Below are 20,641 nucleotides of genomic sequence, written 5' to 3'. Positions count from 1 at the left end.
ATCCCCTCCAGGCTGCGGGGATGTGTGGACGGCCCTTGGAATTCTATTTTTGAATTAACACGTAAAGTTCCTCGCTGCCTAAATGTTTGCAATGTACAGCTGCCACGCACAAGCCGTGGCCCAGAGTCCTCCAGGGGACAAACGGTCAGGGGCCTTTCTCTGCCATTGGCTTCTTTTAGATTGTGACTTCCTGAAAACTTGTCATGACGTGGATAGTTCAGTAGGGTTCAGCTGTGTACCCTACAGCTAGCGGGGACCCGGATGTCAACTTGGGTGAAGGGGAAGACAGTATCCAACAAGAAGAGATGGTGAAAACCACCTGGGAGACTTGACCTGCTTTGTAAACCTTCACCTAATGCTCAGTTGAATAAAAAGGGGTTGGTGTATTTGTTTGTTTTTAGTACATAGCATTTCCAAAAAGTTAGGTCTTATCTAGGGCAGTAGGAACTTCGGAAACACGCAGAAGGATGGCGTCTGTGTGAAGCTATCATGCTGAAAAATGGTCCAGAAGACAATGGCTTCCTTTAGCCTAATTCCCAATGCTTCCTTTCCTGACGGCTCTTCAAACAAGGAGTGCGGGATGGACTCCTTTCCAGCTAGAAAACTCTGATTTCTCTTTGACGCCAGCAAACCCTAATGGGTCTGCTCAGTGTGGGATTGGGGAGCGGACGGTCAGGCTGCTCGCAGCCCAACTTGGGGGAAGACCGTCTCGTGGACACCATTCAGCCTGGGTTGGATGGGGGTGTCCAGGGTGCACTTGGAGCTGAGTTCACAGGTCCTGCAGGTGCCAGGCTGTAACTGCCTCTTCCTGCCATTAATTTGCTGATTCTGAACTTGGGGACGGAAATCTGAGGGCCCCTTTTTTCTTGTGCCAGCACAGGGAACTCTCGTCAAGACTTGGATAAAAGAGCAGAGCACAAGGTCACCAGGACCTTCAACTTCATACCGCCCCCGGACTGAGTGTTCACTGCGGGTCTAAGCCAAGCCAGTCCACGGGGCCGCGTCTAATCTGGAAGGAGGCGCTGAGATAGAAGGCATAGGGAGGGCACAAGGCAAGCAAGTGCTCCGGGCTCCCAGCCACACACCTCCGGCTCGGGCTGACTTGGGGAAGGAAGTGAACTTTGCTCGAGACACTTGACCTTGCTAACATGCAGAATGCATCGGAAAGGGGATGGGTGTAGGTGCAGCGAGGTTAAAATTTAGCACCCTCTCGTGTGATCTCCCTCAGGATCCCTTTCATGGAGTTCTAGTTTTTAATAGTTCCTGCTTCCTTTTTGATCGAGGCGTTTTCTTTTGGTTTCCTTCGTTCTTCTTGTGAGTTGTTATTGTTGTTTGGTTTGTTTGCGAATGTTTCTCTGTACATGAGGCCCAGGATGGGTGACTATAGAGAACAGCGCCTGGCTTAGGGGCAGAGGAATTTGGAGGGAAATGGGGAGCTAGCGCTGAGGAGGACAAGAAGGAAGAACATGTGCTAGAGCTGCCCTGTGATGCTGGTACCACGCCGTTCGGTGTGATGGAACTTTTGAATGGCATAATATGTGAATTATATGCCAGCCAAACTGGGGGCGGGGACAAAAGCCACATGTGGTCTTCTGGCAAGTGGTGCCCTACGTATTTCAACGATGGAGCCCGGCGGTGTAGTGGCTATGCACTGGACCACGTGGGCAGCAGTTCAAAACCACCGGCAGCTCTGCAGGAGAAAGACTGGGCTTTCAGCTCCCGTTAGCAGTGCCAGTGTCCGAAATCCACGGGGGTCTCGCTGAGTCAGCATGGACTCGACGGCGGTGAGAGACGAGGTCCCTCAACAACGGGGTTCTTTTTTCTCCGTGACGTGCCATTTGCCGACCACACAGTTCACCGTTTGGAACTAGCCAATTCAGGGGTTCTAGCATGTTCGCCACGCGGTGCAGCCGTCACCACTCCCTAGCTCTGGGAGAGTTTCACTGCCACAAAAATAAACCTCAGACCCTCCTCCCAGCCACCGGCACCCACTCCCCCGCTGCCTGTCTGTACAGGCTTGCCTATTGGGGCCGTTCATGTCAAGGAATCCGGACACACGCGGCAATCGTGTCTGGCTGCGTGCGCGCAGTGCAGTGTGGCAGCACGTATCACGGCTTCATCCTTTTGATGGCCAATTAGTGTCCCGTGGTCACATTTTCTCATGATACTCATCACTTAATCGTCAGGTCGTTTGTTTCCATGTTTGGCCAGTATTAATGATGCTGGTGTGGACTGACGCTTTTCATTCTCCTGGGCACATACCTACGAGTCTACTTGCGAGGCTATACTATATGCACGAATAATGTGCACATAAAAGCCGTCATAGATAAAAGCCCATCGTTGATGTGTACCTTGCTGGGGAACTGCCGAACTCCTCCCGCGCACGCGCCCTTTCGACATCCCTGTCTGCAGTAGATGCGAGATCTGACGTCTCTGCGTCTTTGCCAACACTTGTTATTGTCTGTAACTGATTTTAAACCCCATTTTCTTCATACCGGTTAAACACAGGCTTTTGGAGTCAGACAGGACTGAGTTCAAATCCCAGCTCCGCTTCCTACTAGTTTGGTGACCTACAATCTCCCTGAGCCTCAGTTTTATTTACGAAATAGAGTGGTATTAATACCTCCCACAAAAGGTTATTGCGAGGACTGAATGTGAAATGTTGGTCACCTCCCTCCCTGGAGGATGGGCAACACAGAAGTGGGTGAAAGGAGACATCGGACAGTGTAAGACATGACAAAATAATAACAATTTATAAATTACCAAGGGTTCGGGAGGGAGGGAGGGAGAGTGGGGGAGGGAGTGGAAAAATGAGCTGATACCAAGGGCTCAAGTAGAAAGAAAATGTTTTGAGAATGATGATGGCAACAAATGTACAAATGTGCTTGACACATGGATGGATGGATTGTGATAAGAGTTGTATGAGCCCCCAATAAAATGATTTGTAAATAAATAAATAGATAAGTAAGTAAATAAATAAAAGGTGTTCTCTTCCCAAAATAAAAGAAATGTTGGCCATAGCACCTGGGAGCCCAGTAGATTCTTCTTTTTCTTCCTTGCTTTCTGTTTCTTTTCTAACTTTCGTAAGAATCGAGAAGAAGTTCTATTCTAGCATTTTGACATAAGACTTGGTGTAAAAATGAATCTCTTTATGTATTACTGTGTGAGTAAAATGTGATTTCAACAATGTTTGTTAAGTGCCTGTAGTAAACAGCAGACACCGTGCGAGGCACAGGGATGGCACTGGGGGGGGGGGCCTGTGGTCCCTGCCCTCGGGAGGCTGGCGCACATGTAACCTGGCCTTGGCACGAGAATGACCCTGTAGTAAGCAATGAGAACTATGGCTTTCTCCTCCTCCTCCTTCTCACATGCATCCCCTCTTCTTTGGCTCCGAGGCCAAAGAATTGACCCTCTTTTTAAAATTGGGTGAACTAAGTCATGCCATGTTTGGAAGTTCTAAAGACTGAGACCAGAGCACGTTGAGGGACAGCAGCCCTGGTATTTTCTACAGAGGGAGGTCACTTGCAGGGTCACCTGCCAAAACCCTGTGGGTGTGTGTTTCTGTGCTGCCTCCCTCTCTCTCTCCTCTATTGTTCTAGAGTTCTCCATGGGAAGGCACATTTTGAATCCTAAAGTGACTTATAGTTAAAAACAGAATCTTACTGTTGCTATTTAACCTTCACATCCCTACCATAACAAACCAAAAATGCGTATGAACTTGGATGGAAATTACTGGAAATGCAGCTCATTTTCATTCCAATTGCACTTTTTCAGAATTCTCAACCGCAACCCTCTGACGACTGTTGAAGACACGTATCTTTTCAAACTACCAGCGTTGAAGTACTTGTAAGTACGGCCACGATCTCCTGGGCCTTGGCCTGATGCCCACTCTTTGTTTTTACTTGCAGCAGAGAGTTGGGTAGTTTGCATTTAGGCAAGAATGTCATCATTTTCAGTTTTTGTTTTTTTTTAAGTATTGGCGGAGAAAAGGACTACGGAAGGGCCTCTACTGGGCGAGGCAGCAAGAGGGGAAGAGGGCAGGGTGGAGGTCACATGTGGATAACGGAATATGGGGATAAATCCAGACAGGGCGGTTACTCAGAGCAGTAGAGGGATTCGGGTGTACATTATTCAAGGGGAAAGAACACGGGATCAGGAGAAGCTGATACGACATAGAAATGAGAAGTGGGATCGTGGCACTACTCGACTGTCCTGGGAGGTGCAGTTATCTGCCTTCTAAGCGTCTGTGGGTCCGTGTCCTAACGTTTGGGCTTTCTCTTTCAGAGACATGGGGACAACGCAGGTGTCACTTGCGACAGTAGAGAGCCTCCTCATAACGACGCTCGAGTTAGAAAGACTGTAAGCCGTTTTTCTTAGATTGATTTTTTTCCCGTTTCTTGGTCCGATTTTCAACAAAGTGAAATTGGCCCCGTTAAGTGTACGTTTCAATGAGTTCCGACAAATGTACGTCGTTTTGCGATCACCATGGAAATTAGAGCATCCTGTCCCTCCCCACAGGCCCCTTGTTGCCCCTTTGCCTTCAATCTCCTCCTCCTCCCACCAGCCCCTGACAACCAGCGATCTGATGTGCATCCTGACTGACTGGTCTTTCCAGAATGAAACCATAGGGAGCCTCTGGGCCTGACTTCTTTTGTTAGCACACCCCTTCTGATCCTTGTCCGTGCGTCCCATCTCCCGCAGCCCGCTCCTCTGAATTGCTGAGTGGTACACGGCTGTGCCGCAGCGTGTTCAGCCATTCACCCGCCGGTGGCCAGTTTGGGTTCTTTCTACTCACTGACGGTTGTGAATAAAAGTGCTGAAACCACGGACGGGTCTTTGCGTGGATAGGTGTAAATCCACCTTTCATTTTACTTGTGGTAAACACTGAAGCGGGGCATCGCTTGTGCATATGAGCGGGCTTGAAGAAGTTTGCGGGGGAAGGGAATGAAACGAAATGGAATTTTCCCATGAACCGTTTGAAAGCCCCTTGTGTTCAACTTTCGAAGAAACGACTAAACGGGTTTCCGAAGTGGCTGACCGTCTTCCTTCCCACTAGAAGTGTGTGAGCGTTGCTTCCATCATACGCGATATTTACACATCCCAGCCTCTTAAAGAAGGTTAGCTTTTTCTGTACGTTTCCAAATAAGAGTTATTTACAACCATTTCTTTCTTTCTTTTTTTTTTTTTTTTTAAGTAGAGGCTCAACTCAAAATCCCCTACCATTAAGTCAATTCTGACTCATTGCGTGCGATCCAAGGGCACAAGGCAGAATTGCCCCTGTGAGTTTCTAATACTGTAAATCTTCGCGGGAAGATAGTCTCATCTTTCTCCCTTAGAGTGACTGGCAGTTTTGAACTGCTGACTTTTCTGTTTTCAGCCTAACTAGTAACCCACTGTGCCACCAGGGCTCCTCCAAAGGGGCGAGGCAGCTCAGTGCAACTTTATATGTTATTAATAGCTAGATACTAGTCAGCATTCCAATAATTCTAGGAACTTGACTACTGGTCCAAGTGTCTCCTTCCCCAACCGCTTGCCACACGACTAGAAGAACTGGATGACATAAGCAAATGTGGTCAAGACAGCAGATAGTGCCCGGCTATCAAAAGATGATACAGCGTCTGGGTCTTAAAGGCTTGGAGGTAAACATCTAGGTCAGACATCTAGCTCAGACATCTAGGGAGGCCATCTAGCTCAGAAGCAACAAAGCCCACATGGAAGAAGCACACCAGCCTGTGTGATCATGAGGTATTGAAGGCATCAAGCATCAAAGAACAAAAAAAAAATCATATCATTGTGAATGAGGGGGAGTGCAAAGTGGAGACCCAAAGCCCATCTGTAGGTAACTGGACATCCCCTGAGAGAAGGGTCGCGGGGAGGAGAGGAGCCAGTCAGGGTGCAGTGTAGCAACGATGAAACATACAACATTCCTCTAGTTCTTAAATGCTTACCAACACCCCCTGCCCCCACTATCATGATCCCAAATCTACCTTAAAAATCCAGCTAGACCAGAGGATGTACACTGGTACAGATAGGAACTGGAAAAACAGGGAATCCAGGGTGGATGATCACATCAGGACTAGTGGTGAGAGGGGCGATGCAGGGAGGGTGGAGACAAGGTGGGCTAGAAAGGGGGAACCGATTACAAGGATCTACATATAACCTCCTCCCTGGGGGACGGACAACAGAAAAGTGGGTGAAGGGAGACGTCAGACAGGGAAAGATATGACAAAATAATAATAATTTATAAATTATTAAGGGTTCATGAGAAAAAGGGGAGTGGGATGGAGGGGGAAAATGAGCTGATACCAAGGGCTCAAGTCAAAAGCAAATGTTTTGAGAATGATGAGGGCTACAGATGGACAAATGTGCTTGACACGATGGACGGATGTGTGGGAAGAGATATACAAGCCCCCAATAAAATGATTTAAAAAAAGAACTAGATGATAACTGGCTGTTATTAAAGAACATTTTGATCAAGGAATTAGTAGGTGAAACCTGATCCAAGGGCGGCGGGGTGGGGGTGGGGGGCTGGTGTGGAACAGAATTTTAAATGCTTGTAGAATCTAGACTTGATTAGTTAAGGGACCAGGGGAAACCCCTAAACCTATCACTCTGAGACAATCTTCAAACCATGAGCTGAAATTACTACTCTTTGAAGACATCTTTAAATGAAACCACGCTTGAGCTAAAATTTGTGTAGAATATTCACAAGTGTCGTAGTCTCAGAGAATTCTGCACATGAGATCACTGACAGGAGTGGCTGCAAAGCATGGACGAGCCGATAGTGGGTGGTGGCTTTAAGTCAGTGGTGGGGAAACAATATGGAGAGAGGAAGTGGGGGTGCAATGTGAAGAACAACGCCAACGTTAATGAATTGTCTGAGGGGACTTCTGAAAGTTCCTGGCAAAACAGAATGAAAAGATAGTGGAATTTTTCCACGAAGGTTTTGAAGCGCCCTTGTACCTGTAGACCAGGTTGAATGGGTGGATCGTCAGCTGTTTATATTTTCACCCAAAATTTAAGGAAAACACCTCTTCCTTGCACATTCCACTGGCCGCGGCCTGCTTCTACCGACTCAAGAAACTCCTCCGCCACTCGGTTAATTCTCCTCGTTTCCCTCTTACAGAATCCTACCTAGTCACATGACCTGCTGCCTCTGCCAATTTAAAAGTACCATTGAAGTTGTCTGCAAGACAGTCAAGCTACATTGTGACAGCGGGTGTCTGATAAATTCCACACATTGCAGTGAGTCTGAATTGCTTCATTTTAAAAAAATTTTTTTTTCTGAATTGCTTCTTGGCAAGAATTAAAGCGAACAATAGAAATGCTTTGTTTTTGTTGATCGATTCATTCAGAGTCCTATCCAGTAGTTGTTAAGCTCCATTCAGTAGTTGTGAAGAACTACTCTCTTGCTGAAGGTCAGAGTCTCCCTGGTGAGTCAGCTAATAAAGTCCCTGCGTCACCAGCTGGCCTGGAACTATGGCCACATACCCTGCTTTCCGCTTGGGCTCTTTCTCCAGAGGATGACTCTTTCATAGAGTGTGTGACAGTCACTGTTACTAAGCATTTTAATCAAGAGTTCTAAAGAAGAATCCTTATCAAAAGGGAAAACATGCAGAACACCATTTTAAAGTCGCTTATACTTAAGACTCTCTAGAGCCAGGGAGGCAGGATGAACCCCCAAACTATTTCCCTGAGATCATCTTTAAACCTTCAGGTAGACTAGTTCATAATGTCTGCCTTGAGCAGTGTGCTCTTTGAGGGACTATTTACAGGGGGCCCAGGTGACAACGATGTCTCCAAAGACTAAGGAAATACAACCCACTGCCATCACGTGGATCCGGTCTCCACAGGGACCCCCATTTAGGGTTCCTGAGGCTGTAAATCGTTATGGAAGCAAACAGCCTCCTCTTTCTGTTGCTATGACCTGTCTGCTACTGTCTGTCTGAACTAGGAGTCCACAGTGCAGCGGGGTGGCAGCAGTTTAGATAGGCAGTATAGAGCGTGGTGAGTTGATGTTAATGGGGAGGGACAATTCGGAAGAGGACTGGGGATGGTTGCCCACTTTGAAGAGTGTCATTGACTTGAACATATAGAAATGATTGAACTAATGTACGTCTGCTGTGTACCTTCCCAACAACAGCAAAACAGACGTGTTTAAGTGTCATGATAGAACCCAAGGGGAAAACATTTCTGATCCCACGACTCCCGACATCTCAGGCCGATATTCAGAGAAGCCTCAGGGTGGGCCTCGTGCACAGGCCGGGGCCGCAGAGAGCATCTTTTTAAGAGAGCGAGGCAGTATGGAAGCAGGGACCGGGAAGGAAGGTGTGCCGGTGGGTGGAGAAGACTTGTCCCGATGCGGGCCTGTGAGCAGTGGGATTTGGGGGCTCCACGTCAGCAGCTGTGGCCCTGCTGTCTTTCAGAGTAGTCAGTGGTGTGTGCTGGCAGCAAGACGGGAGTGCACACACACAGAGGTGGAGGGCGGAAGCCTCTCCGCCTGCATCCAAGGCAGGGCAGCACGTGACAGACATGTGAGGAGACCTGGCAGATGGGCTGAGTGAGTGCAGGAACCCTTGTTTTCCAGCTTTAGGCTCTTATCAAGTAGTAGGTACTTGATCCCCGAGGAGCAAAGGAATAATCCCCAATAAACTCAGTGCCTTCGAGTGGATTCCGTCTCAGAGCAAGCCCATCTGCGCCCCCAGAGTTACCAAGGCTGGGAAAAGGGGGCTCTTGATGGAAGCCGGCTTCCATTAAGAGGTGCTGTTGGTAGGCTTGATCCGCCAACCGCCTGGTTAGCACCACTGGACCCTTAGTTGATCACTGCGCTACCAGGGCTCCAAGCTCCCGACCCCATCACCGGGTTTCACCTTCCGCCCCGTGTTGGGTGGGTAGCCGCGGAGTCAAAGGAGTCCAGGGAAGGCACGGTGGACAGGCTCGTGGTAGAACACTGCCGTTGCCAGTGCCGGGCCGACGTTTAGGTCGGTGTTTCTCCTCTCCAAAGGGCACTCAACTCTCAATTCCTAATCCGTTCGAGCCGGAACTGCGGCAGCGCCATCAGTCTTCCAGGCTCCAACGTGTCTCTCTTGTCCGGCAGGTGAAGAGGCCTCGATAGGGGATGCTGAGGGCACCTTCATGAAGGCCCTGCAAGTCCGCAAGAAGAACACCAGCACTGAGCTGACGATCGAGCCCGAGCAAACGTCCTCGGACAAGAGTGCCATCAATCTGTCCAACGTCCTGATCGAGCCGATGGAGTTCAGTGACGAGAGCGATGTTATCAGCGCGCTCAACTACATACTGCCGTATTTCTCGGAGGGAAGCCTGGCCGATATGGAATCTACACTCTTACCGTTCATCAAACTGCTCTTCTCAAACGTTCAGAACAGAGACAGGACCCTGGAGAACTCGCCCAACAGCACGAGGAGGGACCTCTCTCGGAAGTCCGTATCCAACGAGGCGGCGTACCAAAACAATTTGAGGAAACTCTATTTTCTGGAAAATTTGTTGGATGCGGAAATCCGAGAGAAGATGAACGAGGTTAGGAAGAAAGAGAAAACCGCCCGACTGGTACCCCCCAGCTTCTTGGGTGCCAAATTTAAACGACAAATCATCCGAAAGAAGCTGGAAAGGCCTCAGCCTGGGGACAACCAGCCAGCCAAGATCCGGCGAACGGGCATCAAGAAAAGACTGCAGAGGAAGCACAGAGTACTGCGGGGGCCAAAACGGCACCTCCACCGAATGAGAAAGCAGAAAATCAAGAACCCCCCCAAGGCAAGAAGACCCAGGAAGCCAGCCCCAGGGGGGCTGGACCAGCACTACAAGGTGCGGAGGCCCAGGAAGTTAGGGGGCCACGCCCTCAACACGAAGGCCCTCGTGAAGGGCCACAAGGCAGCCGTCTCTTCCTTCCTGAAGCAGTACTCCGTGGGCAGGCCTTCTACCACGCTGCCTGCAAGAGCCCCGCTTGACTTGAAAAACCAGTCGAGAGACCTGTCCTATACCATGCTTATTTTGGAAGATGCTAAAGCGCGAGTCAAACATGTGAGACCACATTTGAGAAGAAAATACACCTTTCATAAACTTCACTCTCATAGGGCTCACCGAAGACGAAAGGCCAAACCGAATCAAAGGCCCCGAAAGCCAGGGTCGCTCCGTAAGCTGGTGCTCAGGAAGAGGCCCCCTTACCCGGCACTGAGGAGCCTCATCAATCCCCCTCCACAAGAAGCTTTGGCGTCTTCAGAGGAACTGAGATCTCCCGAAAACCCTTTTCCAGAACTCCTGCTTTATTCAGAACCAGAAAGCACCACTGGATCCAAGCCCACGGAGCCGCGCGAGGTGACCACGGGAGCCGTCACGTCCCGCGATCTTTTCACGGCAGACTTTGCTGGGACCGAAGACCGGTTACTGCCCACTGTCGAGCAAACCAACGAAACACAATGGGAATACCATACCGCGGACGCTGACTTGCCTCCCAGCACCGCTGAGGGCCCCACTCACAACGCGCTCATGTCCGCTGGTGATGAATTTGAAATTCAGCTAAACCAGCAGCTGCGGCCCCTCATCCCCAACAACGACGTGAGGAAGCTCATTGCTCACGTGATCCGGACTTTGAAAATGGACTGCTCCGAGCCCCGTGTCCAACTGGCCTGTGCCAAGCTCATCTCCAGGACAGGCCTCCTGATGAAGCTGCTCAGCGAGCAGCAAGACGTCAGAGTCTCAAAAGCGGATTGGGATACAGACCAGTGGAAAACGGACAACTATATCAACGAGAGCACAGAAGTCCAGGGTGACCAAAAAGAGCAGGAGGCGAGTGAGGTGAGGCCGCGTCTAGAAACGTGGGGCGCAGACGTCCCGTCAGGGTTCAGGGCATGCTTTCGGAGTGCCCGAGCACCTGCTGAATATCTCAGCTTGGCCCATTGCCTTGGGCTCAAGCACTCCCCGCTTTGCTCGTTCAGAGAACGCCCCGTCTTCTCCCTAGTGTAGTCGGGAAGACAACTGATCACACTGGACTCTTCACAAACCCGTGAAGCAGATTTCCCTGGCAGAATCAGATTGTGACGTGGAGACGTCAGTGTCGATGCTTTTCATCTCTCTCTCTCTCCCTCTCTCTCAGCTCACAAAACAAGTTCCGGGCTATGGTTACAACAACAAGCTCATCTTGGCGATATCCGTGACGGTGGTGGTGATGATTTTGATTATCATTTTCTGTCTCATCGAGGTAAGGATGACAATTGACGCAACTCAGATTTCCAAAATACCTATCTCTTCGGCCGCTAACAGAGTCAGAACCCGGAAACCAAAGCCAAGTGCTATCTAGTTGGTTCCGGCTCATAGCCACCCTACAGGACAAAGTAGAAATGCCACTCCGCTCCCCGCCATGGTTTCCTAGACTAAAACTGCGTGGGAGCAGAAGGCTTGGTCTTCCTCCGGATTCAGAATCGGCAGCCTGAAAATTCAAGCCACTTCCCCACCCACTGCTACGTTGTGTCGGTCAGGTCACGGGAATTTGGATCCCCTTTGTTCTCCTATTGCCAAATTCATTCCAGGGAGGCTAAGAAGGGACTCCACTCAATGGCCAAGACAACAGGCCAGTAGGCTATTCTGAGAAGTAAAATAAGGCTGCGTTGACAGACAGCAACATTGTTTTCAACCCCAAAGTATTCACTTCATTCTGTCACTGATTTCTTGCCTCGTTGGCCGAGATGACCCGAGATTCTGTTCCATCCTGTGGTGCAGTCCACCGGAGGGGACGGACCTAACAGAAAGACATAGATGTTCTCTCAGAGAGAGGTTAGACACACCTAACTCCTTCCTTCCTTTCCAGTGTGTAAGTGTCCAAGTAACTCGGTTAAACTACTGCATTCGGAGTCAGCTTGATGGCAAGGAGCAGCAACCAAGCACGCATTCCAGTGCCACCCATTGGACGGAGGGCTGAGTTCATGTTGTTGTTTAAGCCTCAGAACAGCCCTCCTTTACAGACGAGAGAGATCTACTTAAGGCCCCAGTGACCAAACCTAACGCAGAACCAAGAGTCGCCTGACCGTAAAGCCTGGGTCCCTCTTGGCCGCTGTTATTCATGGCCTCCTTACAGACAAAAGCAAGTGTGAAAACCTAAAACGTAAAATAGATAAATAAATAAATAAAGAGAGGGGAAAATAAAAAAAACCTAAAATGTTGGCCTGCGAGGAAAATAAAGGATGGATATGCGTAACCAAAGGAGATTTAAAATCCTGCCTTTCTTTGGACTCTGGGCGGCTTCACCGACCCGTTCATTGTTCTCCTCGTTCGGGTCAGCCCCGGATGCTTTATGACATGAGTGCTATTTGATCGGGCGAGCGCCAGCCCCCTCATCTGCTCTTCAGACCCGTCAAACTAGTCCACATTTTCCTGGCCAGCTTCTGTGAAAGCAAACCAGCAACGGTGTTGGGATTGGAATGGGGTTTCATTGAACTTGTAGATGAGTTTGAGAGCGGAGCCTTTCTAAGAACGTGGCCCCTCTCACCCCACAGTGTCAGTTCTTCTTACTGTCGCGCGGAACTAGAGGGTCTTGTACGTCGGCTATCCCTAGGCACGCTGCACTTTTCCATGGTGACTGTGAAGGGCATCTCTCTTCCACCCCAGCTCCTCTTCCTCTCTCTCTGTCTCTCTCTCTCGCTCTCTCTCATTGTTAAAGTTGTGGCTTGGGTGGAAGTGTCCAGAGTAAATTCGTTTCCCATTTAACACTCTAGGCACATTTGTTCCATGACCTTAGCTGCAGCCGCCTCTACATAAGGACTCGCTGCTCCCCCCGGGTTCCTGGTTTTCGTTCATCCTTCGGTCTTTCCTGCTCGCTCTTCTTCTGAGCTTTGTTTCGGGGTGAACGCTGCCCTGTGGGTCTCCCGCAGCTCTTGTTTTGAGGGACGTGCTCCTCTCTGCTGTGACGGCACATCCCACAGATGCATCTGTTGTGTGGCTGGAAGGTGATCTTGGGGAGGGGGTCCCTCCTAAGCTTGAAGTCTCTCTCTGACCAGGAGGTGTGGTCTCTTTTATGATTTTGAACTTTGTTCTGCATCTTTCTTCTACTCTGCCCAGGATCCGCTATTGTGATCCAGTCAGAGCAGTTGACCGTGGTAGCAGGACACTATCTAGTTGGTCTGGTCTCGGGCTAGCAGAAGCTGTGGTCCGGGTGCTCCAGCAGGCCTGTGAACTAATGGCTTGTCTGGTCTTCCTCCTCCTTTGCGTCGGAACAGTTGTAAACTTGGACAGCTGCCGGTAAGCTTTTCACAACCCCAGTCACTGCTCACCAAAGTTGGATGTAGAGCATCGTGTCTATGGGCTATGGTAATGGCAGTTGACCTGGACAGCCTCAGACTCAGACTCTGGGGTCCTAAGCCGCCAGGCCCACTGACTCCTCAAGGCGTTTGATGATGGCTGAGAAGTATGCGCATTTTTTCGGATATGTTAAATACATAGATATGTTGTTGTTGTTGTGAGGTGCCCTCAAGTTGGTTCCAACGCATAGCAACTCACACACAGCAGAACCAGCCACTGCCCAGTGCTGCAGCCTCCCCACAGGGACGGAGTTTGAGTCCCTTGTGGCAGCCCCTCTGTGGGTGCATTTCATGGTAGGACTTCCCCTTTTTTGCTGTTCCTCAAAGCATGACGTCCTTCTCCAGGGACTGAGCTCTCCTGAAGACAGGTCTGGAGCATGGGAGACATAAGCCTCATCCTCCTCTCTTCTAAGAAGCATTCTGGCTGTACTTCTTCCCAACCCGCTTTGTTTGTTCTTTTGGCAGGCTCTGGTACACACCTATATGATACACATGGATATATTTGGAACACGTACAAATACATGTGTAGAAATAGCCTCCACCAGACCTATATGTACCCATGCACCCATTCTCTCCCCCATACCTGTTCAGGTTGCATTTGTACCTGTGGATCGAGTCACAGATCATTGCTGGTGATCGCTGTCATTGCAGTCCCATTACATTTTCTAACTGGCACTTGGTGCTATGTAGGAAAGCTGTCATGAGGCGTGGTGTTATACCCAGCCACCTCATTGCCTGGACCCAGTGTCAGCTGGTACATTCCGACTCATGGTGACCCCATAGTACAGAGGGGAACTGGCCTGTGGATTTCCAAGACTATAAGCCATGCAGAAGTAGGTTGTCACATTATTTCCCGCAGGGCTACTGCTGGGTCTGAAGCACCCACCTTTGGGGCACCAGCTGTGTGCTGAACTACTGTGCTTCTGGGCTCCTTCCAAATCCTCATATTCCCAAAACTTTCCGTTGCCGTCTTTAGCTTTTGCGGTTGTAACTCATCTCAGATGCAAATAATGACATCTTTATCTCTGTCTGTCCGATCCCTATACTCCATTTGGGTTTTCTTATTGCACCGATTAGTATCTTGAGGTCAGGTGGGAAAGAGTGGCAGCAGTAGCCCGGCCCTGAGCCCTCACTGTAGAGCAGTGTCTGACTGCGCGTCTGGTAGATATTTGACAAAAGATACAGGTGGTTCCCCTTTTCCCATTTCTAAGAGTTTTTCATAGGAATCGTGCTGTGGGGGATCTAAAGCCGTCGATAAGATACATTATACTGTGTGCAGAGCTCCAGTGAAAATATAAAAAAACTGTTTGGCAGGACGGGATTCCTGTGTTCAGAAGGGTTAGCATCTCTCAGAGGAAGAGAACTCTTAGAGGCAAGGAGTGACGAACGGGCTGGACACTCATGACCCTGCTTTCTCCCCCAACAGATTTATTCTCACAGAACAGTGACCGAGGAAGATAAAGAAGACCACGAAAGGTAAATATCGGTCTGGCAATGATGAAAGCAAGAAAAACTTACTGTGATTGAAGGTGCTTGCAGCAAAATCCATTGATAAGGTTTAGAATTTAAGAACAGAGGGAGTGCAGAGCTCCTTATCAACGCCCCACAATTCACAGCGAGGACACTGCCAAAGGCAAGAAGATACCCACCTGCACCCTTTGTCTGACCCAAATCAACTCCCTGAACTGAGATTGCTGGGGCCACACACAGGCCCTCAGGGGGCAAGTGAGGCTGTACCTGTTTGCTCCCGCCACTGGTGGGCTGCTGGCTGGGCCATAGATCTTCCTTGGAGGCTCTGGGGAAAGGAGGAGGGAGGGGAGGCCTCACGGGCTTGGATGAGAGGGTGGGTCACTACATCTCATGTCCTGACTCATCCACACAGACGGACAGGTGCTTGTCATTCTTAGAGCAAACGTGGAGTCCCCGAGTGGTGGCGACGGTTAATGTACTCAGCCTCTAACTGAAAAGTTGGAAGTTTGAGACCACCCACAGACACCCGGAAGAAAAGTCCGGCTGTCTACTTCTGACAAGCCGGCTACTGACATCCCTTCCGGACACAGTTTGACTCTGACACGCCTGGGGGTGGTGATTGTGAGATGATGTCCCAATGGCAACATTTTTATTTGTCTGTTAGTTGTAATGACACACTTATTATACACACGGCACTTGGATATTTTCTGTTCTGCTCAGGTTTGCTTCTTGATCCTAGTCATGCCTTCTGACCTTATTCCACAACCCCCTCACTATGCCCGTACTATGAACATCCATCATGCTGGCTTGACTTAAGCATGGAGCCACTGCAGAGACTCGCAGGGCCAGTTCTGTCATGCCCTGGCTCGCTGGCAGTGGAAGTGATGCCCCAGGGGCATGATTGGCAATGTTAATTAATGCTAACATAAATGGCAATGACGTCTATAAACCATAGATTCATGACTAGATCTTGGGCTTGCACTTAATTCTAGCTCTTATGTCGTCCTCATGACGAGGTCACTGAACATATGTGTGCTAGAGCAAAGTGTGGTGGAGAAACTCAGGGTGCCCGGCTATCAGAAAAAATAGCATCTGGGGTCTTAAAGGCTTGTCTTCAAACAAGCAGCCATCTACTCAAGGCATCAACTAGTCCACACGGAAGAAGCTCATCAGCCTGTGTGATTCAAGGATTGTAAATAATATCATCCACATCTGACGGAGGGAATGGTATCAGCGCTTGTGAACACCAGTTTTGCAGAAGGAAGCCCAAAATTCATTCGTAGGATCCACACAGGAATTGAGCCCCCGAGACTCCCCTCTAATGACAGCTAAGGGCTGTGAATAGCCCTATTATCAGACAGAGCATTGAAAGTCAATTATGGGAGGTGCAGTTCGGTCAAAACGTCATGTGTTATCAGCTAGTGTCTCTTTTGACTCATTTTAAAGCCTTTTCAATTGAAAGGAAAAAGGGTGAAGGAGGAATCTATGTGGATTATGCGCCTGGTGAATCCTCTCGGACCATGAAGCAGGGATGACACTAGTCCTGCTAACATGCAGCGCGCATTGGAAAGTGGAGGTTCACATGTAGTGCCCTGTCCTTTGGTCTCCTTTATGATCCCTTTAAATTTGTTCTGGTTGTTAGTATTTTCTGCTTTCTCTTCTGTGGTGGTTGGATCTGTTTTATTTTTTGTTATTCTTGTTGGTTTGTTTGTCGTTTCATGTTTTCCTGTGTCTCACATCCAGGATAGATAGATTCATCTCTAATAGCGCCAGTGGATGGGGGATGGCAGGAGAGGTTGAGGGGAATAGGGAATTAATACAAATGAAGAAACTGTTCTAAAACTGATTGTGGTGATGATTGTACGACTGTTCTTGATGTGATTGAACAACCGCATTATATGATAGGTGAATTATATGCCAAAAAAATTGTTAGGGAAAAGGATAAAGTAGTCAGGAAAATGTCCTCCCTCCATCCCCAAGTCCCCGCGCACGCGTATGCGCACGCGCGCGCACGCACACACACACACACTTCCTAGAGGATGAAGCCTGTGACACCAGATCGGAAGGGAACTGACACACTGTGAAATGTCCCTGGAGAGGGCTACCCAGAATGGTGGTGCAGTGTGTTCGCTGCACAAGGACACTTGACCCAAGAGGGAAGTGAGACTGAACGGTCAGCCTGGCCTCCAGGCCCAGCCATGCACAAACGTCTCCCCAGCCACACCGGAGGTGCCTGTGAGCAGATGCAAAGACCTCCCAGAAATCCAGTATGCTTGGAGTTCTTCTCCAGCCCCCAGCCTGGGGTGGTTTTGCTAGTGGAGACCATGGCTGGAGGGAACATGGGAGCCCTGCTAAGACTAGAGATGGGCTCTCTAAAGGCCCCGGGAAATGACATGTAGCACTAACTGTCTTGTGTATGTGTGTGTTTCTCCCCAAGGGGCTTTTTCCGAAATCTGCTGCATAGGAAATGCAAATCAGATGGAAAACATCAGGTGCGTCTGGGGTGGGGCCAGTGCCAGGGTGGGAGAAGACGCAGGGTGGGGCGTGGGGCAGAGTTAACCACTCTCTCCTCCCTTTCCTAGGAGGGAGGCTTTTTTTGGAGAAGGCGGCCACTTTGGCTCCGGGATATGTACAGACCACTCAATGCCACTCGCAAGAAAAACATGGCACAGAAGCTACACGACAAAGACTCCTCTGATGAGGATGAGATTTTCAACAAGGACACAGGGTAAATGGCCAGGGGCAATGCCAGCTTCTTGCCCACAAGGAAGAGAGACTAAAAGGGGGAATATGTAGAACAGAATTTCAAATTCCCCTGGAGTCCAGACTTTCTGGAGCCACCAAGGCTGGAGGAACAATTGTCCCGAGATAATATCCCCTGAGCAATTCTTCCAACCAAACAGCCGTTCAGCTCAACGTGTACAGAGTGTCTGTTTGGAGCCTCTGCTCTTTTAAGATCTGTCTATAGTGGGGCAAAGCAGGCAACGGGAACTTCAAAGATTAGCTCGGAGGAAGGAAGTTTATGCTCATGAGTATGGACCAGCTGCGGGAAGGAAGATGAAAAATAGTACAGCTGAAAGAATGCAATCAGTGCCACTGAAGTATAGCCATGAGGATGGGTGCCTTGGTGTGTGTTTTGCTGTGTATATGCTCTGTAAAAATAACAAAGCAAAGGCAATCTAAGTAGCGCGAGGGGGTCCTTAGAAAGGTGTCATTTACCCCTTTCAGGAATAAGAGTCGTTGTCGTTTTTCTTACCCCAGGGAGCTGTCTGAAGTTGTCACAGAGAAAGGTGAGCCTGAAGCATCTGCCCAGGAGTCTGAGGCCCCCGAAGAAAGTGAAACCGGAACCTGAAGAGTGAACCCCCTCTTGGCTCCGGCCACCTGCAAATTTTATTTTTCTGATATTGGCTTCTCGACATTGCTTGTAAAATACCTTATTTTTCTGAGGTTAAAATATATAAAGTCTATAGCCCACTCTAGCCATCTGGTAAGGAATTAAAATGTAATACAGGTACGTGTCGCTTCACACTAAGTTCTGTGAGCTAGGACATCCTGTGATTTGGATGTTGGGCAAACACTGTTTTAAAAGGGTGTGAGAGTCTGCTTCCAGTTATCCTGCTGGCAGCTGCTGGGGCTGCAGGCAGAGGCCTGAGGGGGGCAGCAGCGGCAGGAGAGGTGAGGGGGGAGGGAGGGAGCAGAGCCCCACCCCTTCTCCCACAGAGCAACCCCTCCCCTCCCCCCCACACACACCCCTTGCCCAGTCAAGTCCACTGTCTCACCTTTCTGGATCCTGCCCATGGTCCAGTACTGCTGAGGTATGGGGTCTTTCACACTGTTAGTGGGGAAATAATCAGCCCAGAGAGAGCTGTTCTCATTCAAGACAAAACAAAACACAACTTATGGGACCCGGATGTAGATGCAGTTGGATGTTGTACAAAAGGACCTTCAACTTTGTGGTGGTTACATAATCTGGTATCCATTTGGGACTTGAGAGGATTAAGAGTGAAGGGGTGGAGTCTAGTCTGTCAATCGGATCATAGCCAATGAGGCCTCTGTGTGGGCATGGCCTTCTCCTGGGAATTCTGGGAACTCTTGGATTTCCTCCTTGGAGGTGGGAGACATCCTCTCTCTCACTACTCACTCCCTTGGAGACTCTCTACGGACAAGACACATGGTGCTACACCCTGGGAGCTGGAGAAGCCACATGGACCTACCCTGATGCAGCCAGACCTCTGGAGACGGAGAAGCCAAGTAAAGGTCTCCACCAGTGCTGAGATACTTACACCGCCACTGAATCCACAAGACTTCCAACCCACTGGCCTGTGATCTTCCTGCTTTCATGTCATTGCATGTGTTTTGTAAGTCTGAAGGGGACTTTATAGATTGGTATTGGACTGATGGGCTAATATTGGACTGATGGACTTGATCAGGACAGGGCTGGGATGTTTTCTCAATATTCAATGGCTCTTGTATATAAACCTCTTTCTTCTACACATATGAGTCTCTATGAATTTGTTTCTCTAGTCTATGCAGACTAACACAAACCTTTAAGTGTTATTACATGTTTACGTAGATGTAGCAGAGTTGATCAAGGGCCATAAGCAAGAAAAGCGACTTGAAACTAGACTCCCTCGTGGTAACCATCCTGGAAGGGAGGTCCTGTGGACCAAGAAGGGGAATTAGGGATTTCATGCCCCCTTTCCCAGCACAGTCAATCCATCCCGGGATACTGACAGCATCACCCCCACAGGGAGCATGACTATCGCATCGAGTACAAATTTATTCTGGCTCTTTCTCTGGGCCTCATTCCAGCCTTGAGGCATGGCCATACTTGGGCCACCCACCTCTGGCCTCTCGCATGCGGTCATTGGGATTGTCAGAACTTTTGACTCCTTTTTGTCCAAGCCCCTGAGTGGATGCAAACATGGGTGTGCTATTTTGGTGGCTGCATCTCCACCCTTACAAAACTTCTCTTTTAAGCCATCCCAATCTTTGACTAGGACCCTGTGGTATAGTGGGTACATGTTGGGCTCAGATCCACGTGGTTGGGAGTTTGAAGCCACCAGCAGCTCCTCAGGAGAAAGACTGGGCTTTCTCCTCCTGTAAGTGGTTACAGTCTGGAAACCCACAACGGGTCCCCGTGAGTCAGTATTGACTGGCACAGGGCGTTTGGTTTGAGTCCTGGGGTAACTCCCTGGGAAGTGCTGGAGCCTGGAAAGGTTCTGCTTCAGAAATGTTCTGTGGGGCCCACGCCTTTGCTTCTGGAGCCCTGGTGGCGTGTGGCTCAGGGCTCACTGACAGGTCAGCTGTTTGAACGTGCCCAGCAGCTTCTTGGGTGACAGGCCTGGCAGTCCAATCCCATAAAGATTACAGCGGAGAAAACCTCAGGCAGCCTCCCCCGCCGAGATTCCTCACCGCTTGGACGGCAGGGCAGGGCCACAGCAGCCAGGCAGCAGCCTTGAGAAAGCGCTCCGTGCTCTGAGATCCATGGGCATCGGCAAGTGTCCTCCCCACAGCCAAGATGCCCAAAGGGCAGGTCAGCTCAACCGGCCAATGGGGCAGTGAAGGAGGAAACCAAGAGGTGGTTGCCAGGGAAACCTGCACCTGCAAAAAAAGGGGGGGGGGGCAACAGGAAAGGCTGAATAAATCTTGGACAAAACAGTAGAAGCCAAAGGGAAAAGTGGAGCAAAGGGAAAACAGGCTGAAACAGCTTAGCCAAGAAAGCAGAGATCAAAAATAATAATAAATTTTAAAAAGGAGAGATCTACCTGCCGGAAATAGAGACAGAGAAAATGAGTGGAGCCCGTCCAGCCACGGATGAGCAGGGGAAAGAGAAGCCAAGTCTGATTACTGTTGACCTGCCG

General features: G+C 49.6%; 1 protein-coding gene across 5 annotated transcripts in view; it reads left to right on the top strand.

Moving 5' to 3' along the window:
* LOC142459948 (RAD52 motif-containing protein 1-like) overlaps positions 1-19,260 on the top strand; it is a 52,061-nt gene extending 32,801 nt beyond the window's left edge. For 3 of the 5 annotated variants that reach the window (XM_075562003.1, XM_075562001.1, XM_075562000.1), the window contains 9 exons: positions 3,775-3,846; positions 4,285-4,359; positions 7,127-7,245; positions 9,098-10,812; positions 11,111-11,215; positions 14,734-14,783; positions 17,215-17,269; positions 17,360-17,505; positions 18,039-19,260. In XM_075562003.1, coding sequence (XP_075418118.1) covers positions 3,775-3,846; positions 4,285-4,359; positions 7,127-7,245; positions 9,098-10,812; positions 11,111-11,215; positions 14,734-14,783; positions 17,215-17,269; positions 17,360-17,505; positions 18,039-18,129 — 2,428 coding nt within the window. In that variant the 3' untranslated portion in view covers positions 18,130-19,260. Of the gene's footprint in view, positions 1-3,774; positions 3,847-4,284; positions 4,360-7,126; positions 7,246-9,097; positions 10,813-11,110; positions 11,216-14,733; positions 14,784-17,214; positions 17,270-17,359; positions 17,506-18,038 lie in introns of those variants that run through there. The other 2 variants (XR_012786493.1, XM_075562006.1) reach the window with 2 other exon arrangements.
* Positions 19,261-20,641: the final 1,381 nt, after the last annotated feature.

Source organism: Tenrec ecaudatus, chromosome 10 (genome assembly GCF_050624435.1).
Source record: "Tenrec ecaudatus isolate mTenEca1 chromosome 10, mTenEca1.hap1, whole genome shotgun sequence".
Taxonomy (NCBI): Eukaryota; Metazoa; Chordata; class Mammalia; order Afrosoricida; family Tenrecidae; genus Tenrec; species Tenrec ecaudatus.
The sequence above is the reverse complement of the archived record's forward strand: the minus strand, read 5'-3'. Positions and strand labels throughout refer to the sequence as shown.